The sequence below is a fragment of the Mustela lutreola genome, chromosome 12 (genome assembly GCF_030435805.1).
Source record: "Mustela lutreola isolate mMusLut2 chromosome 12, mMusLut2.pri, whole genome shotgun sequence".
Classification (NCBI taxonomy): domain Eukaryota; kingdom Metazoa; phylum Chordata; class Mammalia; order Carnivora; family Mustelidae; genus Mustela; species Mustela lutreola.
In genome coordinates, this window is record NC_081301.1 from 75,287,181 (window position 1) to 75,314,127 (window position 26,947).

The 26,947-nt window shown below is 38.9% G+C and overlaps 1 protein-coding gene and 1 long non-coding RNA gene across 7 annotated transcripts in view; one reads left to right on the forward strand and one right to left on the reverse strand.

The window, feature by feature from the left end:
• The window catches only part of KIF27 (kinesin family member 27), a 93,142-nt gene that overhangs the window by 38,629 nt on the left and 27,566 nt on the right, over positions 1–26,947 (forward strand). For all 3 annotated transcript variants that reach the window (XM_059141206.1, XM_059141207.1, XM_059141208.1), the window contains 6 exons: positions 4,116–4,285; positions 4,758–4,861; positions 6,575–6,730; positions 9,451–9,656; positions 15,194–15,391; positions 22,542–22,655. In XM_059141206.1, the coding sequence (XP_058997189.1) occupies positions 4,116–4,285; positions 4,758–4,861; positions 6,575–6,730; positions 9,451–9,656; positions 15,194–15,391; positions 22,542–22,655 (948 nt within the window). The remainder of the gene's footprint in view (positions 1–4,115; positions 4,286–4,757; positions 4,862–6,574; positions 6,731–9,450; positions 9,657–15,193; positions 15,392–22,541; positions 22,656–26,947) is intronic.
• The window catches only part of LOC131812098 (uncharacterized), a 63,727-nt gene continuing 40,926 nt past the window's right edge, over positions 4,147–26,947 (reverse strand). For all 4 annotated transcript variants that reach the window (XR_009346274.1, XR_009346272.1, XR_009346273.1 and 1 more), the window contains 4 exons: positions 21,705–21,834; positions 16,070–16,173; positions 14,960–15,054; positions 4,147–4,275 (listed from right to left, as the gene is read on the reverse strand). This is a non-coding gene — a long non-coding RNA (uncharacterized LOC131812098). The remainder of the gene's footprint in view (positions 4,276–14,959; positions 15,055–16,069; positions 16,174–21,704; positions 21,835–26,947) is intronic.

Sequence of the window (26,947 nt, forward strand, 5' to 3'; positions counted from 1 at the left end):
TAAAAAAAAGATTTTATTTATTTGTCAGAGAAAGAGATCACAAGCAGGAGGAATGGTGGGTAGCGGGAAAAGCAGGCTTCCCACTGAGCAGGGAGACCAATGAGGGACCCGATCCCAGGATCCTGGGATCATGACCTGAGCTGAAGGCAGAGGCTTAACCAACTGAGCCACTCAGGCATCCCTAATATCACTTTTGGTACTTCACTTAATTGTATGCTAAGAAAACCAACCAAAGTACTCTTTTTAAAAGATTGTATTTATTTGACAGAGAGAGAGTAAGCACAGGCAGGGGGAGGGGTGGACAAAGGGAAAGGGAGAAGCAGGCTCCTTGTAGAGGAAGGAACCTGATGTGGAACTCGATCCCAGGACCCTGGGATCATGACCTGAGCCAAAGACAGACGCTTAACCCACTGAGCCACCCAGGCACCCCAACCAAAGTATTCTTGACGTATATATTTTAAAAATCTGCTGCAATCTCCAACTTCACAAAAGTGGAAATAAAGTGGAAATATCTGTAAAATCTTGCTTTTTCCTGAATGAATTACATTCTTTTTTTTTTTTTTTTTTAAGATTTTATTTATTTATTTGTCAGAGAGAGAGAGCGAGCGAGAGCAAGCACAGGCAGACAGAGTGGAAGGCAGAGTCAGAGGGAGAAACAGGCTCCCTGCGGAGCAAGGAGCCCAATGTGGGACTCGATCCCAGGACGCTGGGATCATGACCTGAGCCGAAGGCAGCTGCTTAACCAACTGAGCCACCCAGGCGTCCCAATGAATTACATTCTTGTGTCACAAAGTTCCTGTGCATAACCCCACACTACATGTTAACAGTTTCACTAAGATTTTACCTCACAGGAAGGCTTGTGATATTTCATTTTTGTTTTGCTTTCCTTTTTAATTCGTTGCATACATAGTTGCTCAGGGTGAAGAATGAACACAGCAGAACACAGAGAAGATGTGTCTGCCTAGCTTAGACTAGGTTCCTTTGCTGTGCAGCTTGTTCCAGCAGGATACACCAGCGTCACAGTAGCAAAGTGACAAATTATATGTCATAAACCTTTGTGGAATTGTTGATTGAAATTTTGTACAAAATTTGTACAGTGTATGGTGAATTACTTGAGCAATGTTGTAGCGTATCTGATGAATCCAAATCGAATGCATCACTAGTAGGAGATTATCTTTCTGTATGATGATGTGAAACATCAAGTTCAGGTCTGGGTACAACATTTTAAGTCAAATTAGATTATTTTCAGAGAACCAGGTAGTTTAAGGACCTTGGTGAACATCTGAAGTAACTCTGGACTTACTCTGATTCAGAGGGGACATGATGCCTGTTTTCAAATATTTGAAGGCTTTGGGCGCTGGGGTGGCTTAGTCAGTTAAGCATCTGCCTTTGGCTCAGGTCATGATCTCAGGGAGCTGGGATCGAGCCCTGTGTCAGCCTCTAAGCTCAGCGGGGAGTCTGTTCTCTCTCTCCCTGCTCATGCTCTCTCTCCTCTCAAATAAATAAATAAAAATTTTTAAAAAAATTGAAGGCTTATCGTTATTGTTATATTTGTCTCTACAAGTAGGACTACAGAGAAGTCTATGGGAATGTAAAGAAAGCTTAATCAGTGAAAACTGCCAGAGATGATTTTCGAGGCCCCAGGGCTTGTGAGGGCCCCTGCAACCAATGTTTCAGCAGAAGTTACGTTATAGATGAGAGTCAGATATGGGGTGAATAGTTGAACTCTCAGTAAGCTTTAAAGTTCTCTCTAGCCTTGTGGCTGTATAATTCTAGGAAAAAATGATTAGAATAAAATATTGGCTTCTAGTTGTAGACACCTCAGTTATCTAAGTTATTAGTCAGCTTATTTGAGTACTTACGTAGTGATCAGTACTATTTGGGGTTATGGTTGAAAGTGCTCAAGTGGGGAGCTATGGAATACAGAAGCAATTCAGGGGAAGCAGGACCCAGTACTTAGGTGGGAAGGGCCCAGGTTATAAGACCTTTTATGGGGGCGCCTGGTGGCTCAGTGGATTAAGGCCTTTGCCTTCAGTTGGGGTCATGGTCTCGGGGTCCTGGGATCGAGCCCCACATTGGGCTCTCTGCTCAGCAGGGAGCCTGCCTCCTCCTCTCTCTGCCTGCCTCTCTGCCTACTTGTGATCTCTTGTCTGTCAAATAAATAAGTAAAGACTTAAAAAAAAATCATTTAAAACCCTTTATGAGCCCGCAAGAGGCAAAGAATACCTTGTCTTGGGTGGGATGACTGTTAAGGAATTAATTTGCTAAATATCATTAATTATTGTGGGATTTATTTGGTCTTCATTATAAAGCTGGATCATTTGGTTTTCTTTGTAGACAGAAATTTTAAAAGCAAGTTAGAATTCTAGAGAACAAAATTTGACTCTGAATAAAAGATTTTATTTGCTCCTGAAATTAATTCCTATTCCTGTGACAAAGAGAAACCCCTATGCCTGTTTGTTGTGGGGGCAAAATGAACCTGTGCTTGTTAAATAAATACTTCTGAGTTGGTTCTTCTGTAAGTAATTCCCCTCCCTACTCCCTCACACGCCAGGATGGGAAATCCACCTAGAAACTTTATTCTGCATCCGTCATGGTACCAGTATGACAGATGGTCTTATTAGGTGGCCAACAGCAGAGCTACAAAAGTCAGATAGCAAGGAATCTTTAGCATTAGGAAGGCTTTTCTGGGAGGGATTATGTAAGAGACTTAAATCACTTGAATCTGTGTTATACATATTCTACTCTAAGTTAAAATTTTAATAGCTTATAATTATTTCTGGTAATAAATCGAATGTTTCCTCTAATATTTCATTTGGCTTTTTTGAGAAAAACTCTGAGGTCTGGTTACAAAGAGGTGGTGAAAAAGGAAATATCTGGTGACTTAAACTAGAATAAACGAATAAAGGCAGTTTCTAATTTTTGTTGTTTTTTCCAAGGTCATTTAAAAAAATTTTATTTACGGGGCGCCTGGGTGGCTCAGTGGTTAAGCCGCTGCCTTCGGCTCAGGTCATGATCTCGGGGTCCTGGGATTGAGTCCCGCATCGGGCTCTCTGCTCGGCAGGGAGCCTGCTTCCTCTCTCTCTCTCTGTCTGCCTCTCTGCCTACTTGTGATTTCTCTCTGTCAAATAAATAAATAAAATCTTAAAAAAAAATTTTATTTATTATTTTTGGGGGGGCAAGTATGTGAGCAAGCATGGGGTGGGGACAGAGGGAGAGAAAGAATCTCCAGCAGACTCCCTGCTGAGCGTAGAGCCTGATGTAGGGCTTGATCCCACAACCCTGAGATCATGACCTGAGCCAATATCCAGAGTCAGATGCTGGGGCACCTGGGTGGCTCAGTGGGTTAAAGCCTCTGCCTTCAGCTCAGGTCATGATCCCAGGATCCTGGGATGGAGCCCCGAGTCGGGCTCTCTGCTCAGCAGGGAGCCTGCTTCCTCCTTTCTCTCTCTGCCAGTTTCTCTGCCTGCTTGTGATCTCTGTTTGTCGAATAAATAAATAAAATCTTAAAAAAGGAAAAAAAAAAAAAAGAATCAGATGCTTAACTGACCACACCACTCAGGCGCCCCTCCAAGGTCGTTTTTTGAGAGCTTAAGGTGCATTGCTAGTAGAAGCATGTTATAATATAGAAAGTTCCCAGGCTGGGCCATGAAAATCTATTTATCCATGATACATGTTAACTGTGTCACTTAGAGCATTAAGTTGGCTATCCCTCACCACCACATGTAAAGTATGAGTAAATCCATTTGGATTTCCTGCAGCGTAGTACACAACGTGTCATTGCCTCTTATCACACTGTATATGGCTTTTACATGGTTGGGGAGTGCCTGTGCTGTGTTTAAGAGCTGTGATGTTTTCAGTCCTGCCTCTCTTTGGTTTCATTTTTGAATTGATAGGGAGCTTTCTAGAAGGAAGAGCTGTGTAGATTCTAAAAGATGTATGTGTCCATGGGGCACAACGGTACTGTGAAATTTATTTTGACTTTTGTATATTTCCAGTAATTGGCCATTTTAAGCACAAGTATCTAAAAACCTCTTCAAAAACATCTTGAGTGATAAGAGAAAAATAAACATTTTTTAAAAATCCCTTTTTTTATTGGCTGGGGTACTTGTAAGGTCTACACAAGCGCTTCTGTGTACTCTCTGGATCGAGTAGTTGCCGGATTTCGAACACGGAGTCAGATGCTACTGGGTCACTTAGAAGAACAAGATGAAGTCCTCCACTGCCAATTTTCTGACAACAGTGATGATGAAGAATCTGAAGGCCAAGAGAAATCTGAAATTAGGTATGTTAAAAAAAGTCGATTAATTTAATAAACGTATGATGCAATCAATATAGGTGTAGGTCTTTTTTTCATTAACATGTAACTTTACCATTTAATATAAGAGTAGGTAGTTTTTGCTAAATGTGTTGTCTCCTAATGTGTTATGAAACCAGTGTTTGAACACAAGTTATCCGTCTTAAAATTGAAAAATAATTTTGCATGTAGGGCTTTTGTAGTTGTTGGATTTTAATTTTCAGAGAGAGTATTTTTGGATTTCTTGATTTTGCTGCCACGGTGGCAACAAACATAATACGTTTCCCACTGAGTTCAGCTTGGGGGAGATAGCCTTTTGTTTTGAGGAATACTAGTAAAATTCTGTTTATATAATTAATAATTTTTAAATATTACTGTCAGTTTTGGGGAAACCAGTTTGAGGGCAGATGAGAAGACACTAACAAACAAGTTACCTTTGATCCTGATCTTTTTTTTTTAGATGTAGAAGTCGCTCATGGATTCAAAAGCCAGACTCTGTTTGTTCTCTTGTTGAATCGAATGACATTCAGGATCAAACACAGAAGTCAAGTTTGGGGAATGAAGGTACACAGACTTTCTCAAGTTATTTAGATTTAATGTTTACAACACTTCTCTTTTTCTTTAGTCATTAATATAAGAAGTATCTAGGAGTTCTGAAAGATGGGAACTTGGTAAGTGTGCTTTCCTGGTTGGTGGAACTTCCTTTATGTTCTCTGTTCTATCTCTAATTTTTCACTCTGTACTGCTTAATAAAAAAATTTTCCCAAAAATCAATTCTGACTAGAGTTATAGACTAAATGTCTCAGAATGGGGAACTTATATCCAAACTTGAGTTGATATTTGCATTGTACTCTGGACTACTTTAAAATACAGTTTAAGTAATTTACTAGGGTGCCTGGGTGGCTTAGTGGGTTAAGTGTCTGCCTTTGGCTCAGGTCATGATCCCAGGGTCCTGAGATCAGCCCACATTGGGCTCCCTGCTTGGTGGGGAGCCTGCATCTCCCTCTGCCCCACCCCCTGCTTGTTCTCTCTCTCTCAAATAAAATCTTAAAAAAGAGAGAAAGTAATGTACTAGTTGTCTACTGCTTCAGTGGTGCACCTGCCTATTGGTAGTGATGCATGCAACATTAGAGCCAAATTAGTCTGCTGAGTGCTCAGAATGTTCCAGTATACAACTGATGAGCATCAAAACGTTTGTGTTGCCAAAACTTATGGTGATTTTTAACTCATTTCTCTTGGCCTATGAGTGGTCAAAACACAAAAAGAAAGAGCATAGGGAATATCAATTATATAATAGATAAGTCCTACACTATGAAAATAGAGTCTCTTAACTTCGAGAGCTTATGTATGTAATATTAACAAAAATGATTATATCACAAACATTTAAAAATGTATATGTAGATAGTGCTACAAATGTTTAAATAGTGCCTACTCAAGTAGTCATCCTTGACCAGTTCGGTACTGGTTTACAATCAGGTAAGAAATTTATTCCAGAATTTAAATTAGTGCACTAGCTTCTTAACTGAGGAAGTCTTTCTGTGGGGAAAAAAAAGAAAGAAAGAAAGAAGGAAGGAAGGAAGGAAGGAAGGAAGAAAGGAAGAAAAGAAAAGAAGTTAGCTGATTTAAAACAGTAGTGACATAGCTGACTTACATTCCAGTAGCCACAGTGCTGGACTGTGCTTTGAGTAGTCTGGTGTAGACCGCATTCTCCGATTACAATAAAAGTAGAAGTTAATGGGAAAAAATTTCAACCCTCTACCCACCCTGGAGATCTTATACCTTTTTTTTTTTTTTTTTTTTAAGATTTTATTTATTTATGTGAGAGAGAATGAGAGAGAGCGAGAACATGAGAGGAGAGAAGGTCAGAGGGAGAAGCAGACTCCCCGCTGAGCAGGGAGCCCGATGCAGAACTCGATCCTGTGACTCCAGGATCATGACCTGAGCCGAAGGCAGTCGCTTAACTGAGCCATCCAGGTGCCCCAATCTTACACCTTTTTAAAAAATAACTCAGATTAAAGAAACTTGTAAATCACGTTTCTAAGGGCAATGAAATATTATGTATTAGAACCCACAGGATATGACTGAAGCTCACCATAAGCTAGAATATTAAAGTCCCAATTACATGTGTTTTTTTTTTTTCTTTCTTTCCCTTGCTGTTTGTCTCTTCCTATGCTACCTCTAGACTGTTTCTCTGTCTGTTTCTCTTATTTAATTCCACTGCTATTGAATAGTTTATGAGCTTGTAGTTTTCTCAGTTTTGCTTCTTTTTCTTTAAAGATTTAAAGATTGAATGTCTTCAGGAGAGTCAAGATATGAATTTGCAAAAGTTAAGGAATTCAGAACTCATACTTACTGAAGCTAAACAAAAAATGAGAGAACTTACAATTAACATCAAGATGAAGGAAGATCTAATTAAAGAATTAATAAAAACAGGTAATACTGTCCTGTGAACAAGCTTATATGAGAAAGAAAATCTTCTAAAATTGCTTCTGATGTTATTTTAGTTTTTTACCCTGAGCTCTGTCCACTGTAGCTTGGAACTTGGCATAACAAGGTATGTTTCATAGCCAATAGGTGGACATTAGTTCTCAGAAGAACATTGTTCCACTGGGATTTCAGCTATTGAATGGTTCTACCACTGGGAACTCTGTGTTATGCTGAAACTCTAGGGGTACTTAATGTTTTTTTTGCCACTTTTTAAGAAACATTATACTAGGTATCTAGGAATATGTCAGCTATTTTTCTAACTCACTTTAATATTAAATTACTAGTCCTTATTCTTTTGGATAGTTTGTTTTCAACATTGTTGATTAACATTTCAAATGTAGATCATTTTAATTTCTCTGAAGATGTAAGGATTTATCCTTGAGAGCTATTCTCTTAGTGAGCTGAGCTTTTAGCTCTTCCCCTTAGTTTCAGCTTCTGCCTGCTTGGGTGTATGTACCGCATCCTCTCCTCCCCCTTTAGCTACATCATTAGGCTGGTCTTGAAAATCATGTCTCAGTCTTTTGGGGTTTTTGCACCTAATAGACTCAAAGGGTGAGCTTTGACTACTTTGAAATTCAGTAAGGAAGTGAAAGGATAATAAATAATAAACCACAGCATTTCTTTTTTCAGCTTCAGTGAAACATGGGTCACATTTAAGGGAACTGAAGGAAATGTTACCTTTTTTTCCTTTAAGCCCGAGGCTATAATCATGCTCCGATTACATGAATGATGGTGGCTCCCAGCTCCTCTGCCAGCAAGGGGCAATCTGCCTTCCCACTTCCTTCCTCTTTCTGGCAAGCTTTTTTTCTGGCTGGCTGCCTCTTTTCTCACCCTCCTCTCCCTAACCACTGTCCCAACGCATTTCCCTTCCTCAGTCCTGGTGACGAATGTGCTCTGTGTGCATCATTCTAGCTCCTGGTGTCCCAGATGTTTAACTGAGCTTGACCACGCCGCTCCTTCACAGGCAGGATCAATGCCAGTAAATCTCTCTCAGGAGCGATGAGGAACTGATTTAGGAGTGTAAATAGCTTCTCCACCAGGGTACAGCCTGTGGAAGTTAAGGCTACGTGCCCTTCTGGAACAAACGATTTTCTTTTTGATAGGTGAGGCCGCTGTGGGATCTCTCCCTAAACAAGCACACTTTTGTAGCCCCGGGGTACTCATCCTTGTTGCCTTAAGGTAGAGGATACTTGAACTTGCACAGAGGGGCTCCTCTTCTTACTCATTCGAACCAAGGGCACTTTGGAGCTTTCCTTAGAGATGGTGACTCACAAAAGGGTCACCGTGTCTTCCCCCAAAGAGCAGTGATCTCAGCCAACAATAAGTGATGACCACCTGTATTTCATCATTTCTCATCATTTCTTTTACATTTTCATATCTTTGAAATCAGGATGCACCTTACTCTGCGTGGCATCCGGGCATTTTGTCATGTACCTGGTGTAAATGGCACTCTCCTTTTCTTCTTAGTGACTCACAAAGTACTGGTGTGTTGAACAATATAAGGGGTCTTAAATTCATTCAAATATAGTAGCCATGTGTATTTTAAAGTTAGATATAACCAGAGAGTTCTAGAGCCAGAAGACAACTCACAGTACATTGAGTTCCGTCATTGCTTTTTATTAAAAAATGGAGATTTTTCAGTACAGCATTAGAACACAATTCCCCTGGGGATAAGTCATCCCACAAGCTTTGGACTCTTCCATTGCCACGAGTTTGCTAGTTTAGTTCAGGGATAAGTTGGCTGTTCAGAACAAATCAAAACCAAGTTCTTAGGGTCAGTAGCTGAGTTTAGGATGAAAAGAGATGCAGAAATATTTGTATTTCTGTTTTTCTCTATGCTCCAAATACTAGAAAATGATTGAAAAAATTCATCTTTGACAAGTTCAACCGAATGGAAAAAGAGGAGATGAATGAAAGATTTGTAAGAGACAAAATCGGTGTATTCTAGGGCTTTTTTGGATGGTGATTACAATAAACCAATTGTAAAAGACATTTTGAGACAATTGGGCAGGTGTGAATAGGGTCAGGTAGGGATTAATATTGTGAGGTGTAACAGAATTTTTGGCTATGTCCATATTTGGAATAGATGTTTATTGCAGTGTTGTAGGTCGCCATGACAGGACATCTGATTGTTTTATAGTTCTTCAGCAAATTAAGGGAAGACAGGCATAGATGAAGCCAACTATGGCAAAATCTTGTGAACTCTCGAATCTCAGTGATGGGGGTTCATCAGATTATTTTTTTACTTTTGCTATGTTGGGAATTTTTCATAGTAGAGAAGACAAGATTACAGGTACCGAGAAGCCAAAGTGTAGTAAGCAAAAAGCCAAAGAATCACCCCAAGTATTTTTCTTACCTGGAGTCTGATGCCAGCAAAGCTAATACCCCAAATTCAGAAAATCAGAAACACTCAAAGATGAGCCTGTGAGAGGCTGAACTGGCACTAGGTGCGAACAGTCAGTAAGCAGCTGATTATTAAGAGCCCAGGTGGCAAGTTGTATTTGATGGGGGTGAGCGAGGACAGCTGGGCTCATGCTGCTGGGTCTTAAAGAGCAACACGCCCAACCAGATTTTGCAGAATAGAGAATTTTTGAGGTTTTGATATTTTACTTCGTTTATTTTTTTAAACGTAATTTATAATTGTTACTATTATTACTGTGGTGAAGGTAACGATGCCAAGTCGGTAAGCAAACAGTATTCTCTGAAAGTAACCAAACTTGAACACGAAGCAGAACGGGCGAAGGTGGAATTAACTGAAACAGAGAAGCAGCTGCAAGAGCTAGAAAACAAAGATCTTTCTGATGTTGCTTTGAAGGTAAAATTACAGAAGGAGTTCCGTAAAAAGATGGATGCCGCAAAGCTAAGAGTCCAGGTAATTTTCAAAATGTAATTGTGTGCAAACTTACTTAAGGCTTACTGCTTTTGTAGCTGGTTAGGAAAGAAGTAGGATTCGGTTTTCACCAGCAAGAGAAATGCGATGGCAGCTCTTCTTTCCTGGTATGCTGGCAAGTTTGCCTCCTTTCAATCTGGGACCTATATTCTTCATTTGAGAAGTATATTAAAGTTTTTATCAAAAACCAATGGTGAGAAAAAGATAATCACAGAACTGTGTTCTTTTCTGAGGGATAAAAGATTGATGATTTAGTCATACATAGAGAACATCTGGTAGGCATAGGGCATTTTGTGCACACACTCAGCAAATGCTATTATTTCAGACCGTTTTCTGAAGCTGTCACTGATTGCTTTAGGAAAGGTTCGTAACTGACATCTCATTCTTGATTTCCTAGCACTGGATTTAGCTATGACCTCAGAAATAGCTACCATTAACAATGTCATTATCTATGAGAAACTATACACAAAAATCTCCCTGTAATGGAGTGTTTTTGTGTATAATGAAGCCATTTTCAAATGGTTTGGGGGATGATCAGAGTGCTTTGTCAGTCCGATTCTAATGAATTTGCTAGAATGCTATCTCCATTTTTTTCATTCATGACCTATTACTTTCCTGTTGTTTCCACTGTGGGGAGAGTGGAATTGTAGTTCACCTGTTCAGAACATGATCAGTTTATTTTTGGAACTGTGCCACAATTATTTTCTCTCAGCAAGGTCAGTGTCCACTGCATATGAGCAGACCAAACACCAAGTTCCACCTCAAACATCTGGCCCTTCCCCCCCAATTTTTTTTTTTTTTTTTTTTTTTTTTTTTTTACCTAAGTAGCCTGTCAACACAGAGCTAGCATAGTAGGACTTAATATATGAATTGCTTAGAGAAGGACATGGTAGTGGTATATGTCACCTGTCCTACTTTCTTTCATAATACTTATTTCAGGAATACATGTTTTCGTTTAGCACTTCACCTCAGAGAGTCTTGGGATCAGTTCTTTTTCACTTTTCAGTCCTTAAAATTGGGACTACAGTGTCTAACAAAGTGCTCATGTTAACAGAACATTAGTAGAACAAAAAAATTAAGCTCTTTCCTTTGTGTTTATTATGAAATTTTACTTATAATTTCATAGTTTTCAAACTTTAGTTCTGATTGTAATTTTTATTTTCAGTATTAATCAAAATGATTATTTTTCTAAGGAGGTTGTTGATCATATATACACACCTGTGGTTTAAGCCTTATTTGTGGATTTAGCAAAGATTTTTTCCCCAAGTTTTTATTTAAATTCAAGTTAGTTAACATATAGAATTGTATTGCTTTCAGGAGTAGAATTTAGTCATTCATCACTTATAGCACCCAGGGGTCACATGACGAGTGCCCTCCTTAATACCCAACACGCATTTAGCCCTTCCCCTCCACCCCCCCACCTCTCCATCAACCCTTAGTTTGTTCTCTCTAGTTAAGAGTCTCTTACGGTTTGCCTCTCTCTCTCCTTATCTTATTTTTCCTTCCCTTCCCGTATGATCATCTGTTTTGTTTCTTAAATTCAACATATGAGTGAAACCATATGGTATTTTTCTTTTTCTAACTGATTTATTTCGCTTAGCATAATACCCTCTAGTTTCATCCACATTGTTGCAAATGGGAAGATTGCATTTTTTTTGATGGCTGAGTCATATTTTGTTTTATATACATATATCTCTCACATCTTCATTATCCATTCATCAGTTGATGGACAGTTAGGCTCTTTCCATAGTTTGGCTCTGGTTGATAATGCTGCTATAAACATCAGGGTGCATGTGCCCCTTGAATCTGTATTTTTGTAGCCTTTAGGTAAATACCTAGTAGTGCAGTTGCTGGGTTGTAGGGTAGTTCTAATTTTAACTTTGAGGAACCTCCATACTGTTTTCAAGAGTGACTATACAAGCTTGCATTCCCACCAACAGTAAGAGGGTTCCCCTTTCTCTGTACCCCAGCCACATCTGTTTCCTGTGTGAATTTTAGCCATTCTGACAGGTGTGAGGTGGTACCTCATCGTGGTTTTGATTTGTATTTCCTTGATGCCAAGTGATGTTGAGTGGTTTTATTTATTTATTTATTTTGGATAGCTAATTTTTAAAAAATAAACATATAATCTATTTTTAGCCCCAGGGGTACAGGTCTGTGAATTGCCAGGTTTACACACTTCACAGCATTGAGTGTCTTTTCATGTGTCTATTAGCCATCTGGATGTCTTTCTTGGGAAAATGTTTGTTCATGTCTTCTACCCATTTCTTAATCGAATTATTTATTTTGGGGGTATTGAGTTTGGTAAGTTCTGTATATATTTGTTTTGTTGAAAGGATGCTAACTAAGTTCTGTTAGAAAGGATACTAACCCTTTATCAGATATGTCATTTGCAAATATCTTCTCCCATTCTGTTGGCTGTCTTTTGGTTTTGTCGACTGTTGCGTTTGCTGTGCAGAAGTTTTTATCTTGATGAAGTCCCAGTAGTTCATTTTTGCTTTCGTTTCTCTTGCCTCTGGTGATGTATCTAGGAAGAAGTTGCTATGGCTGAGGTCAAAGAGGTTGCTACTTGTGTTCTCCTCTAGGATTATGTTGGTTCCCTGTCTCACATTTAGGTTTTTCATCTATTTTGAATTTATTTTTTTGTATGGCATAAGAAAGTGGTCCAGTTTCATTCCTCTACATGTTGTTGTCTAGTTTTCCCAACACCATTTGTTGAAGGGACTCTTCTTTTTGTCAATGAGTATTCTTTCCTGCTTTGTCAAAGATTAATTGGCCATACAGTTGTGGGTCCATCTCTGGGCTCTCTATTCTGTTCCATTGGTCTCTGTGTCTGTTTTTGTGCCAGTACCATACTGTCTTGATGATGACAGCTTTGTAACAGAGCTTGAAGTCCGGAAATCATGATGCCTCCTGCTTTGCTTTTCTTTTTCCACATTGCTTTGGCTATTTAGGGTCTTTTCTGGTTTCATACAAATTTTAGGACTGTTTGTTCTAGCTGTGTGAAAAATGCTTGTGGTCTTTTGATAGGCATTGTATTGAATGTTTAGATTGCTTTGGGTAATACAGACATTTGAGCAATATTTGCTTTTCTCATCCATGAGCATGGAATGTTTTTCCACTTGTTCGTCTCTTCTTCAATTTCATAAGTGTTGTATAGGTTTCTGAAGGAAAACTTTCCTTTCTTTTACCTCTTTGGTTAGGTTTATTCCTAGGTATCTAATGTTTTTTGGTGGAATTGTAAATTGAATCAATTCCTTGATTTCTCTTTCTGCTTCATTATTGGTGCATAGAAATGCAACAAATTTCTATATGTTGATTTTATATCCTGCAGCTTTGCTGAATTCACGTTTCGGATCTAGCAATTTTTTGGTAGAGTCTTCTGAGTTTTCTGCATAGAGTATCATGTCATCTGGAAGAGTGAAAGTTTGACTTCTTCCTTGCCAATTTGAATGCCCTTTATTTCTTTTTGTTGTTTGCTGAGGCTAGGACTTCAAGTTTGTTTGATCTACTTTTTTTTTTTTTAATTTCTGTATCATTTATTTCTTCTCTTATCTTTATTATTTCCCTTCTTCTGCTGGTTTTAGGCTTTATTTGCTCTTCTCTTCCCAGATCCTTTAGGTAAGTTTAGGTTGTATATTTGAGAATTTTCTTGCTTTGAGGAAGACCTGAATTAGCAAAAGTTTTTATATGTTCTATATTTAACACAGCTACAATGATTAACTAAAAGATTAAAAAAAGCTTACTATTAGGGTCTGAGAATTATCATGGTTTTTTGTTTACTATGTTTCTTGTTGCATATCCTTTTCTGCTAAGGGGATTGATAAGGAAAGAAGACACAGAACATAATTAAGCTCAAAAGAAACATTCCACACAGCATGGGACTGACACAGGATTCCCGTATAGTTTTAGAAATGGCTGTGCCTTTGACCTATTCATGCACACCCAGCGGGGAAGTGGATGGTGGCAGGGCTGGGGAGGAGGATGGTAGTTACCCGTTAAGCGTCTACATACCAGATGTTTTATATGTATTATTTAATCATTATTTAACCCTTTAGAGAGTATTTTTACTGTGTTTTACAAAGGAGAAAACTGAGGTTTAGAAAGGTAAAGTAACTCATTCAGAGTCACATAATTGAAGTGACTAATACTTTTCAGTACTCTAACATCTCGTGCCATTTTACAATATTGAAATACTAGTGTTTTTATTGGTACAATAAAGTTTTTTTTAAGTTTTGAAAACTTAAATTCTTTTATTTAAAAAATCTAAAATCTGTATTCTTTATGTCTACATATATGCAGAGAGTATATAGTGTGTTAATGCTTTAAAGCTGCTTACTATCAAAAGTAAGTTACAAAGCCAGTGTCCAAATCTAGGGATGGGAAACTACAGAGTCCTGTGGCCTTCAGGCTAGTGGTGCTCAGAGTCACCTGCAGCTCATTCGTTATCCATCTATGATGAGAGAAAGGCACATAGGGGCACAGCTCCCTGTATCAAAAAGGTCTCAATGCAGACAATGTCAGGTGAACCCAACAGTATGCAAGCTGAGAACAATCTGTGACCAGTACTGGTGCTGCTCTAAGCGACAAAGCCTCTGTGAATGCCTAGTTAAATGAAAACAAAAGCTGTTTTTGCCAACAATTTATTGCGAAGATAAGGGAAATAACTGTAGTCTGCATAGTTTACAAATGATTTCACCCTTTTTATGTCATATGAGAGGTACTTAGTGCAATGTTAAAGCACATAGTACAGGTTTAAAATATATGTTTGTTTGATGAGGATTAAATTGGAACACTGATATTTTCTATTAGTAGTATAAACTCTGCAAACATTCACACATATTTTATGCTACTCATCAATAATTTTAGCAAGATGAGGAGAAGCTTTAAGAGAGTTAAAATGGTAATTGTAACGGTTAGTCACTGTAAGGCAAATGGTATCAGTTCTGATTATCTTAACTCAGGGATTAATTATTCAGGTATAGCTGGATAAAAAAGAGGAGCCCAGTGGACTACTTTGCAATCACATGGAACAAATTTCTGTGAAAAGATCTCTAAGATGAATAGAGAAAAAGTGAGGTGAAAAAATAGTCTATTTAGAATATATATGAAGTTATTTGCATGCATATTAATTATTTCTGGAAGAATAATTAAGAAATTGGTAATTTGGTGTTGGGAAACAGAACAGTAGATTTGAGGTCTGAGATAAGTCTTTTAAAATAGAAGTACGGTTTTATATTTTAATTTTTATCATTTTTAAAAAAACAATAAAAAAGCAAAGATACCAGTTTTGTTCTGTTTGGCTGATAAGTATCAGGGAGGCTCATCATTCATGAAATCTGGTGAAGATTACGATGGTGACCCAATTGTCAAAGTAGACCTGTAGGAAACAATTAAGAGCCTGTCAGAAATAATGAAAATCTAGGCAAAATGCTTACCTTTGTCATAGAATGAAAAGTTTAAGTTTACTGGAGGTTTGATGCAATTTTTCATTTTGAAATATTCCATATGATCCGCAGGTCTTACAGAAGAAGCAACAAAACAGTAAGAAATTGGCATCACTGTCGATCCAAAATGAGAAACGTGCTACTGAACTAGAGCAGAATGTAGATCACATGAAATATCAAAAGGTACAGCTGCAAAAAAGACTTCGAGAAGAAAATGAAAAAAGGAAGCAACTGGATGCAGATATCAAGCGGGATCAACAAAAAATCAAAGTAATACTGTCATACTTTCCTGCTAAGCCTAATAGGAAATGTTAAATGGCTCAGGGCTGACGAAGCCAAGGTCTCCATTTACTTGGCTTCTGAGGGATCTCACCTTGGCCTGACCTCAGCTGCTGTCCTCATTCACTTAAAACTTTGTTCATCTACATAGTAAAACCTATTTATTGAATTCTGAGTACTGTCTTGAAGGCTTTGACTTCATAAAAGAAGGTACAGTGATGACCGTTTCTCTAACAAGGACCTTTACTTGAGACTGTCAAAAACATATAAAGCTGACTTTCGAAAAAAATATCTAACATTTGGTAGGATTTCCCATTTCCAAAGTGTTTCGACATGGACTGTCCATGTGACAGCGTGGGGAAAAGCACGAGGTAAAAATGGTACCATTTCATTCCTAATGAGCAGAAGAATGATCAGACCTCTCTGTCCAGCAGTTCTGTAGACTGCATTAGTCTGGGGAGGAACTAAGGTTATCTGCCTGGGCTCTGGGGCCAGACTACCATGGGTTCAGATCCCAGCCTTCTCAGGTCATTTACTGAGAAAATCGCTTACCCTCTCTGAGTCTGTTTATTGTCCTCGAAAATGGCCTTAATCATGCCTACCTCACAGGGCTCTTTTGAAAAGAGGACGACGATAATGGTCATGACAACAGCAATAAGAAACGCTTACCTGGCAGTAGCTTCCAGGCTCTTTTCTGTTGAAATGTTAAGCTGAACATTGGGACATAATTGATTTCAAGATTTTTAACTTTGGAATATAATCTATTTTTAGACCTTAAAAAAAAACACACACACACAATTTAGTGATGCAACAAAAGGTTAAATAACATTTAAGCCTAGTTACTGATTCTTTTTTTTAACAGCTGTATTGAGATATCCTTCCTATGCCATACAGTTCACTCACGTAAAATATACAGTTCAGTGGGTTTGGGCATATTACATTACTTTTGTAAATTTTGGTAAAATAAATACAAAATTTTCCATTTTAATCAAGTTTAAATGTACAGTTCCATGACATTGGTTACATTTACAGTGTTGGACAACTGAGACCACTAGCTATCTTCAAAACTTTTTCATCACTCAAAACAGACACTCAGAACAAAACGTTAAGCAGTAATTTCCCATTTCCCCCTTCCCCTCCAGCCTCTGGTAACTTCTAATCTAATTCTGTCTCTCCGAATTTTCCTATTCTAGCTATTTCAAAAAGTGGAATCTTAAAATATTTATCCTGTGCCTGGCTTCTTTCACTTCGTATAATATTTCAGTGTTCATCCGTGTTGTAGCATGTATCAGAATTTCATTATTTTTTGTGGCCAAGTAGTACTCCGTTGTGTGTCTAGACCACATTTGGTCCATCCATTCATCTGTTGGTAGACACACAGGTTGCTTCCAACTTTTAGTTACTATAAGTAATATTGTGGTAAAAATTGGCTACAGGTTAACTATTCAAGTCCTAGGAGTGGAATCTCTGGGACATATAATTCTATGTTTCATTTTTTCAGGAATCACCAACTGTTTTTTGGTAGAGAACAGAGTCATTTTACATTCCGACCAACAATGTATGAGGGTTTTAATTTCTCTATATTTTTGCCAACACACATTATTTTCTTTCCATTACAGTCGTCCAAGCATGTGTGAAGTGGTATCTCATTGTGGTTCTGATTTGCATTTCCCTAATGACTAATGATGTTGAACATCATTATAGGCCATTTGAATATCTTCTATGGAGAAATGTCTTTCAAGTTCTTTGTCTGCTTTTCAAATGGATTATCTTTTTAATTAACTCAAAGGTGTTCTTTATGTACTCCAGACATTAAACTCTCATATACATTACTTCCATATATTTTTCCCATTTCTGTAGGTTGTCTTTAAACTTTTTTTTTTTTTTTTTTAGGGGGTTTATGGGCAGAAAGAGAGGGAGAAAGAATCTTTTTTTTTTTTTTTTAATGATTTATTTGCTTTAGAAAGAGTGAGCATTTGAGTGGGGGGGTGCAGAAGGAGAGGGAGAGAGGAAATCTTCAGCACAGTCTCGGATCAGTATAGCGCCTGACGTGGGGCTCAATCTCACAACCCTGATACCATGACCTGAGCCGAAATCAAGAGTTAGATACTTAACCGACTGAGCCACCCAGGTGCCCCAAGAGAATCTTAAGCAGGCTCCGCTCCCAGTATGGAACCTGACAGAGGGCTCGATCTCACAACCGTGAAATCATGATCTGAGCCAAAATCAAGAGTCAGATGCTTAATCAACTTAGTCACCCAGGTGTCCCTTTAAAGTTTCTTGATAATATTCTTTGATGGAGCAAGATTGTTATGATTTATCTATTTTTTCTTTGGTTGTCTGTGCTTTTGGTGCCTTTCAAAGATTCACTGCCAAATGTGAATTCACAAAGATTTACCCCTTTGTTTTCTTCTAAGAGTTTTATGGTTCTAGCTCATGTTTAGGTTGTTGATTGATGTTGAGGTCAAACTTCATTCTTTCGCATGTGGAAATCTAGTTGTGCCAGTGCCATCTGTTAAAGAGATTATTCTTTCCCTGTAGAATGGACTTGGTACCCTTGTTAAAGATCAGTTGGCTGTAGCCTTATGGATTTATGTCTAAACTCAGTTCTGTTCCATTTGTCTGTGTGTCTGTCCTTATGCTAGCACCACACTGTTTTGATTATTGGCTTTGCAGTTAGTTTTGAAATGGACATAAGTCCTTAAACTTTGTTGTTCTTTTTCAAGATGGTTTTGATCATTTGAGACCCCTTGCAATTTCGTATGAATTAAAGAATCAGCCTTTCCATTTCTGCAAAGAAGGCCATTGGAATTTTGATATGTATTGCACTGAATCCCAGAGTTCTTAGGGTGTATTGACATCATGACAATATTAGGTCTTCCTACTCATGAGCATGGGCTGTCTTTTATTTAGGTCTTCTTTAATCTCTTTCAGCAATCTTTTATAATTTTCAGTGCACAGACTTTTACCTCCTTGCTTAAATTTATTTCCAGATATTTTATTCTTTTAGATGTTATTATAAATATAATTATTATCTTAATTTTCTTGAGCTACTCATTCTTAATAATGTAATAGTTATTATACCAGTAGTTAACATTTATCTTCAGTCAGTACTATTCTAAGCACTTATGTGCTTTGTATCTCATTTAATTCTTTTTTTCCTCCAGTATTTTCAAATTTTTTTCCTCCTAGATTCTTTCTTAACATCTTAGATTTTTCTCATTTTAAAATTATCCTCGTTAGGGGCACCCGAGTGGCTCAGTGGGTTAAGCCTCTGACTTTTGCTCAGGCCATGATCCCAGGGTCCTGGGATCCAGCCCCACATCAGGCTCTCTGCTCAGGAGGGAGCCTGTTTCCGCCTCTCTCTCTCTCTGCCTGCCTCTCTGCCTCTCTTTCTCTCTCCGTCAAACAAATAAATAAAAATTTTAAAAAAATAAATAAAATTATTCTCTTTAAACCTAATACTTTTCTCTTTCTTATCCCCTTAATGACCAAACTTGTTGATTAGAAAGTTGACTGGACCTGTTTCTAGCTCTTGTGCTTCCATTCATTTTCTCATCCTCTGCAGTCTGGCATCTGGCTCCTGGCTCTACCATCCACTCCAAAGCTCTGGAGAAATTCACTAGTGCTCTCTCTGTCACTGAAGTCCTTATAAAACCTCAGCTGTATCCAGCATAGTTCACCACTCCATCTTGAAATATTTCCCCCTTGTCCTTCCCCTTGGTTTTTCTCTGTCTTTGCTAATTCACCCTACACTATCAGCCCTTCACATAAAAGAATTCCTCAGAGTTCTAGCTTTATGCCTCTTCTGTACTCTGTCTTAGGTACTTCATCTTTTTCCATCGCTACAGTTCAACTCTGACAACTTCCAAATTTAATCCTTAATCCCGGATTTGCCTTTGACCTCTGGATTCCTGTGTCTGGCCACTGACCTCTTCATGAGGTTGTTTTATAGATGAATTCATGACCTTCCTTACATCTCTCCCCACAATTCCCCCTCCCTGTTCCATCAGGGAAGAATACGAAGTTTTCCATGTGCTTTTCCAGACATTTCGATCCATTCAGATAGGTAAACTAACAGTCATCCTTGCCTCTGTCTTCTTCCTTATAACCCATGAACCACTAAGGCCTGTAGATGCTGTTTCTGAATATCTTGGATCTGTTCATTTCTCATAATTACTGCCAACAACCTAGTTTCTGTGTTATGGTCGTTCCTCCATTGTGAAGATTAGGCCTGCCTGTCAGTCACGTGATCTTTGGTCTCAGCTTCTCCTCTCTCCTAGACCATAGTTTAAACCAACAAAACACAGCAGTCTCTAAATCTCAAAATAAGAGGTGTTTTTTTTTTTTTCTTTTCCCTAAGCAGTGTATAGTGCATAGTGTGCTGAAATGCAAATCTGCCTGTAACTTAAACTTTTTACATTTTTATCTAGGGCAGTTTTGCTTCTTTTGGCCATATCTCTCATTCCAGGGAAACGACCCTATTTAAAGGTAGAATGAGTATCCAGGAAAAGGAACGGTCTGCCCCAAAGATCTATTGAAGTTTCCACTACTTCACGCAAAAATAGAAAACCTGCTCACAGTCCTCTGTCGGGAGCTAACTTTGCTCAGAGACCTCTGTTTATAGCTATTTGACTAAATAGCTTCCAGAGAATACTAGGATTTCTGCACAGGTTCTCGTTAGAGCAGCAGTTCTTACCGGAAATCTGTGGAGGAACAATAAAGAAAAGGCATGGGAACCCCTGAAACTGTGGACCATCGTGTGATCTTGAGCTTTTTACTTCTCTAAGTACCAGTTTCCCCTTCTACACCATGGAGTTTTCGATAGTCTCTGTCTCGTAAGATGACTGTGAGGATTAAGTGGCATAATTAAGTAGCTGTGAGAAGCCTAGCATCATAACCAGTGCACAGCTACTTTAGTATTACAACAGGGATTAGATTATAAGATAAAGGCAGTAATATCCAGAGCAACATGTAGCAGAGAGGGTAGGACCTACTGCAGTTACTTTTAAAGCGTTGATGGAGGGAGACGCATAGCAGACAGTTTGCTCCCAGTGCCCATAAGGTGTCTTTATTTCTACATCTTGGAGTTGTTGTGACTGTGACTGGGGCTAAGTTATAACTACGGACCAGAGCCTGGGCTAGAAAACTAGTGGGTCAATATAATGGGGTCAAATTCACTTGTAATACAGTGCAGATGAACAGACCAAGTAGAAATGTGTTATTTAGTCAATAGAAGCCCTCTGTTCTTTATAATACCTGCACCCCTCTTGTTCTGCCCAGCCCTTATCATGATAATTGCTGGAAATACAGGAACTAACCACATGTCAACCTGTTCAGACTTTGTTCTGGTAATTTGGCCATTTTCTTTAAATTCCCAGCTCTCTTGAATGAGAATATGCAGTTTCTTAGTCTCTCCCATCGTCCACCCTGTGCTTCTCTCCCTGAAGAGAGTGCAGTTTATGTGGTGGTTGGGTATATAGCTTTCACTGCATCGCATGGCGTGGAAGGGAATTTCAACCAACTGAATTTCAGTTGGTCCCTGGGAGTGACTGTGACCGCTGTCCCTTGTCTGCCTTTCTTTGCCCTGATGATGAAGCCCAGAGCTGGTGTAACATGTAGTCTGGTCTTGCTTTCAATTTAGAGCTCCTAGGCACTTTGGCTTCATTTCATCTCCTAATGGCATTGTAAGTCCCCGTGGAGGCAGCTGGGTCTTCTGTCTAGCTTCCTAGCCCAGTCCTCATCTTCAGTGTTGGGGTCAGGGCCCCATGACAACTGACTCCCATTGGCTGTCAGGTTCCATGTCACTTGAGGCCATGGAATCTATCATCAGTCTGTCTTTGCTGACTCTACTTCCCACTCCGTCAGCGAACCCGGGCAGGCCCACGTGGGTGTGGGACCTCTGCGCTGCGGTCTGCCTTCTCTCCCTCTGCCCTCAGTGATACCTTATTCTCCCCCTTTCGGGGCCAAAACGCACGAGGCCAGGGACACACATCTTTATTACCACCTCTTTTCTCCTTTCTGCCCTTCCCAAGGCTGGAAAATGAAAGAGTTTCCTTCTACTTTCTTTATATCAGTACTTCTGAAATTATCTGTGGAGAAGGTGCAGTTTTCCTGTTGTTATTAGTTCGTCACAGCCCAGTACTTTTGTAAAACATGAACTGGTCATAAAATGAAATAAAAAATTAAAATACAAATAAAAGTCCATCTTTTCATTATTATAGCTATTAATATTCAACAGACATAAAATTACTCTGTACCATTGTTTTAAAGGTTTCTAAACACTTTCAGTTTCTATACTTACCCATCAGGGACCAGTAGGAGACGGTAATGTGGACCAACCCACTTTGGTTCCTGGCCTCCTTCCTTATTCCTGCTAAGCGTTAGTGGTGGGTAGTAGCATCTTCTCTAAACCCCAGGAGAGCATCCAGGGCCTATTAAGATGTGGATGAAAATGGAAGAAATTTTGAAAATACTCTTCATAGGACCATGATCTATCTTGGAAGGCTGTTCACATGCTGCAAAATCCTGTTTCTGAATGCCATAAATGGAATACTTCTTTTCATATTTCTACTGTCATAAATTCTAATATCCCTATGGCAGATAGGTACCTTGGATAGCCCAACTAAAGGACATGAGTTCAGAAAGGCAGAATAGAAAAGCACCTTTGGGGGCGCCTGGGTGGCTCAGTGGGTTAAGCCGCTGCCTTTGGCTCAGGTCATGATCTCAGAGTCCTGGGATCGAGTCCCGCATCGGGCTCTCTGCTCAGCGGAGAGCCTGCTTCCCTCTCTCTCTCTGCCTGCCTCTCCATCTACTTGTGATTTCTCTCTGTCAAATAAATAAATAAAATCTAGAAGAAAAAAAAAAAAAGAAAAGCACCTTTGTAATTTTCAGACTCTTATCCCTGTTACACTGATTTGTGACATTGGTAAACCATGGGGAAAAAAACCCTAGTTTTGTTAATATCTCCTGGTTTTTGCTTTGGTGAGGGGCTGACATTGTTTTCTTCTCAAATAGCTCCAGCTTTCATCTACTCATTCTCTTTCTTTTTACAAAAATATTTAATAAAGTATTAGATAAATATTCAATGATAGCCAGGTAGTAAAAGCAATAAGATGTTTTCAATTTCTGTTCTCTGCAGGAACTAAAGTTAAAATCGGAACAGGAAGAAGCTCTGAAACTGAGAGCTGAGGAGCTTGATGCATTTAAGATGAAAAAGAGAAAAGGTTCGTTTGGAAGAACAGACCAGCTCCAGGTTTGTCTGTCCTATTCAGTGTTTCCTGCTTTCTATTTGCTCCGATGATGGTCTAAATGGAGGTATAAAATGGTGGACTCTGAATAAAATCTGCAAACACTAGACCTTGCCACTTGAATACAAATTTTCTGGTATTTCTCTGAAATGTGTCTCTCATTAAAAAATTACTCTCTCATCCAGAAATGTGCTGTGTTCTTATTTTAGTAGAAATGGATTTATTTGAATGTTGTAGAATGTAAACATGAAATCCATGTTCACTAGATTGTTTCCAAGGGACTAAACCAGTCTTGATATTCAAATAAAGCCTGGCTTATTCCCACGGAAACAATATATGTCTAAGGATCAGAGCCCTCCCTCCGATTCCTATGTAACTAAATTACATATGTACCACATATGATGAATTAAAAAGTTTTTGTTTTAGTGCCACATTTAAAAAATGAAATCCAGGGGCACCTGGGTGGCTCAGTCAGTTAAACATCTGACTCTTCATTTCCGCTCAAGTCATGATTTCAGAGTCAAGAGATTGAGCCCCATGTTGGGAGCCTGCTTGGGATTCATTCTCTCTCCCTCCCCCTCTGCCCCTCCTCAGCTCTCTCTCTCTCTCTCTCTTTAAAAAAGAAAGAAAGAAAGAAAACCGTAAACTAATCTCAAAGTTCAAAGAAACAACATCTTTGTTTTATGTAAATTCAAAATGGCAATTCTAAAAATGTTACTGAAAAAAATAATGCACTGAAAACTGTAATTATGCTTAAATGCTAATATGTCACCTTAATGCTGAAAAATTTGTTTTTTTAAATTTTATGTATCTTTTTTTTTTTTAATTTTTTATTTTTTATAAACATATATATATATATATTTTTTTTTTTTAAGATTTTATTTATTTATTTGACAGAGAGAAATCACAAGTAGATAGAGAGGCAGGCAGAGAGAGAGAGAGAGAAGCAGGCTCCCCGCTGAGCAGAGAGCCCGATGCGGGACTCGATCCCAGGACCCTGAGATCATGACCCTAGCCGAAGGCAGCGGCTTAACCCACTGAGCCACCCAGGCGCCCTAAACGTATATTTTTATATACATATATTTTTATCCCCAGGTCTGTGAATCACCGGGTTTACACACTTCACAGCACTCACCAAATCACATACCCTCCCCAATGTCCATAATCCCACCCCCTTCTCCCCAACCCCCTCCCCCCGGCAACCCTCAGTTTGTTTTGTGAGATTAAGAGTCACTTATGGTTTGTCTCCCTCCCAATCCCATCTTGTTTCATTTATTCTTCTACCCACTTAAGCCTCCATGTTGCATCACCACTTCCTCATATCAGGGAGATCATATGATAGTTGTCTTTCTCTGCTTCACTTATTTCGCTAAGCATGATACGCTCTAGTTCCATCCACGTTGTTGCAAATGGCAAGATTTCATTTCTTTTGATGGCTGCATAGTATTCCATTGTGTATATATACCACATCTTCTTGATCCATTCATCTGTTGATGGACATCTAGGTTCTTTCCATAGTTTGGCTATTGTGGACATTGCTGCTATAAACATTCGGGTGCATGTGTCCCTTTGGATCACTACATTTGTATCTTTAGGGTAAATACCCAATAGTGCAATTGCTGGGTCATAGGGCAGTTCTATTTTCAACATTTTGAGGAACCTCCATGCTGTTTTCCAGAGTGGCTGCACCAGCTTGCATTCCCACCAACAGTGTAGGAGGGTTCCCCTTTCTCCGCATCCTCGCCAGCATCTGTCATTTCCTGACTTGTTGATTTTAGCCATTCTGACTGGTGTGAGGTGATATCTCATTGTGGTTTTGATTTGTATTTCCCTGATGCCGAGTGATATGGAGCACTTTTTCATGTGTCTGTTGGCCATCTGGATGTCTTCTTTGCAGAAATGTCTGTTCATGTCTTCTGCCCATTTCTTGATTGGATTATTTGTTCTTTGGGTGTTGAGTTTGCTAAGTTCTTTATAGATTCTGGACACTAGTCCTTTATCTGATATGTCGTTTGCAAATATCTTCTCCCATTCTGTCAGTTGTCTTTTGATTTTGTTAACTGTTTCCTTTGCTGTGCAAAAGCTTTTGATCTTGATGAAATCCCAGTAGTTCATTTTTTCCCTTGCTTCCCTTGCCTTTTGCGTTGTTCCTAGGAAGATGTTGCTGCGGCAGAGGTCGAAGAGGTTGCTGCCCGTGTTCTCCTCAAGGATTTTGATGGATTCCTTTCGTACATTGAGGTCCTTCATCCATTTTGAGTCTATTTTTGTGTGTGGTGTAAGGAAATGGTCCAATTTCATTTTTCTGCATGTGGCTGTCCAATTTTCCCAGCACCATTTATTGAAAAGGCTGTCTTTTTTCCATTGGACATTCTTTCCTGCTTTGTCGAAGATTAGTTGACCATAGATTTGAGGGTCTATTTCTGGGCTCTCTATTCTGTTCCATTGATCTATGTGTCTGTTTTTGTGCCAGTACCATGCTGTCTTGATGATGACAGCTTTGTAATAGAGCTTGAAGTCCGGAATTGTGATGCCACCAACGTTGGCTTTCTTTTTCAATATCCCTTTGGCTCTTCGAGGTCTTTTCTGGTTCCATATAAATTTTAGAATTATTTGTTCCATTTCTTTGAAAAAGATGGATGGTACTTTGATAGGAATTGCATTAAATGTGTAGATTGCTTTAGGTAGCATAGACATTTTCACAATATTTATTCTTCCAATCCAGGAGCATGGCACATTTTTCCATTTCTTTGTGTCTTCCTCAATTTCTTTCATGAGTACTTTATAGTTTTCTGAGTATAGATTCTGTGTCTCTTTGGTTAGGTTTATTCCTAGGTATCTTATGGTTTTGGATGCAATTGTAAATGGGATTGACTCCTTAATATCTCTTTCTTCTGTCTTGCTGTTGGTGTAGAGAAATGCAACTGATTTCTGTGCATTGATTTTATATCCTGACACTTTACTGAATTCCTGTATAAGTTCTAGCAGTTTTGGAGTGGAGTCTTTTGGGTTTTCCACATATAGTATCATATCATCTGCGAAGAGTGATAATTTGACTTCTTCTTTGCCGATTTGGATGCCTTTAATTTCCTTTTGTTGTCTGATTGCTGAGGCTAGGACCTCTAGTACGATGTTGAATAGCAGTGGTGATAATGGACATCCCTGCCGTGTTCCTGACCTTAGCGGAAAAGCTTTCAGTTTTTCTCCATTGAGAATGATATTTGCGGTGGGTTTTTCATAGATGGCTTTGATGATATTGAGGTATGTGCCCTCTATCCCTACACTTTGAAGAGTTTTGATCAGGAAGGGATGTTGTACTTTGTCAAATGCTTTTTCAGCATCTATTGAGAGTATCATATGGTTCTTGTTCTTACTTTTATTGATGTGTTGTATCACATTGACTGATTTGCGGATGTTGAACCAACCTTGCAGCCCTGGAATAAATCCCACTTGGTCGTGGTGAATAATCTTTTTAATGTACTGTTGAATCCGATTGGCTAGTATTTTGTTGAGTATTTTCGCATCTGTGTTCATCAAGGATATCGGTCTATAGCTCTCTTTTTTGGTGGGATCCTTGTCTGGTTTTGGGATCAAGGTGATGCTGGCCTCATAAAATGAGTTTGGAAGTTTTCCTTCCATTTCTATTTTTTGGAACAGTTTCAGGAGAATAGGAATTAGTTCTTCTTTAAATGTTTGGTAGAATTCCCCCGGGAAGCCGTCTGGCCCTGGGCTTTTGTTTGTTTGGAGATTTTTAATGACTGTTTCAATCTCCTTATTGGTTATGGGTCTGTTCAGGCTTTCTATTTCTTCATGGTTCAGTTGTGGTAGTTTATATGTTTCTAGGAATGCATCCATTTCTTCCAGATTGTCAAATTTATTGCCGTAGAGTTGCTCATAGTATGTTCTTATAATAGTTTATATTTCCTTGGTGTTAGTTGTGATCTCTCCTCTTTCATTCATGATTTTATTTATTTGGGTCCTTTCTCTTTTCTTTTTGATAAGTCGGGCCAGGGGTTTATCAATTTTATTAATTCTTTCAAAGAACCAGCTCCTAGTTTCGTTGATTTTAATAATAAGATTTAGTACCTGAATGTATTTCCAATTTATTTGTTCATTTTTAAAAGATTTTATGTATTTATGAGAGAGAGAGGGAGAATGAGCACCAGAGGAGGGAGAACTGAGGGAGAGGGAGAAGCAGGCTTCCCACTGAGCAGAGAGCCCAACGTGGGACTTGATCCCAGGACCCCCGGATCATGACCCAAGCCACAGGCAGATGAGACACTTAACCGACTGAGCCACC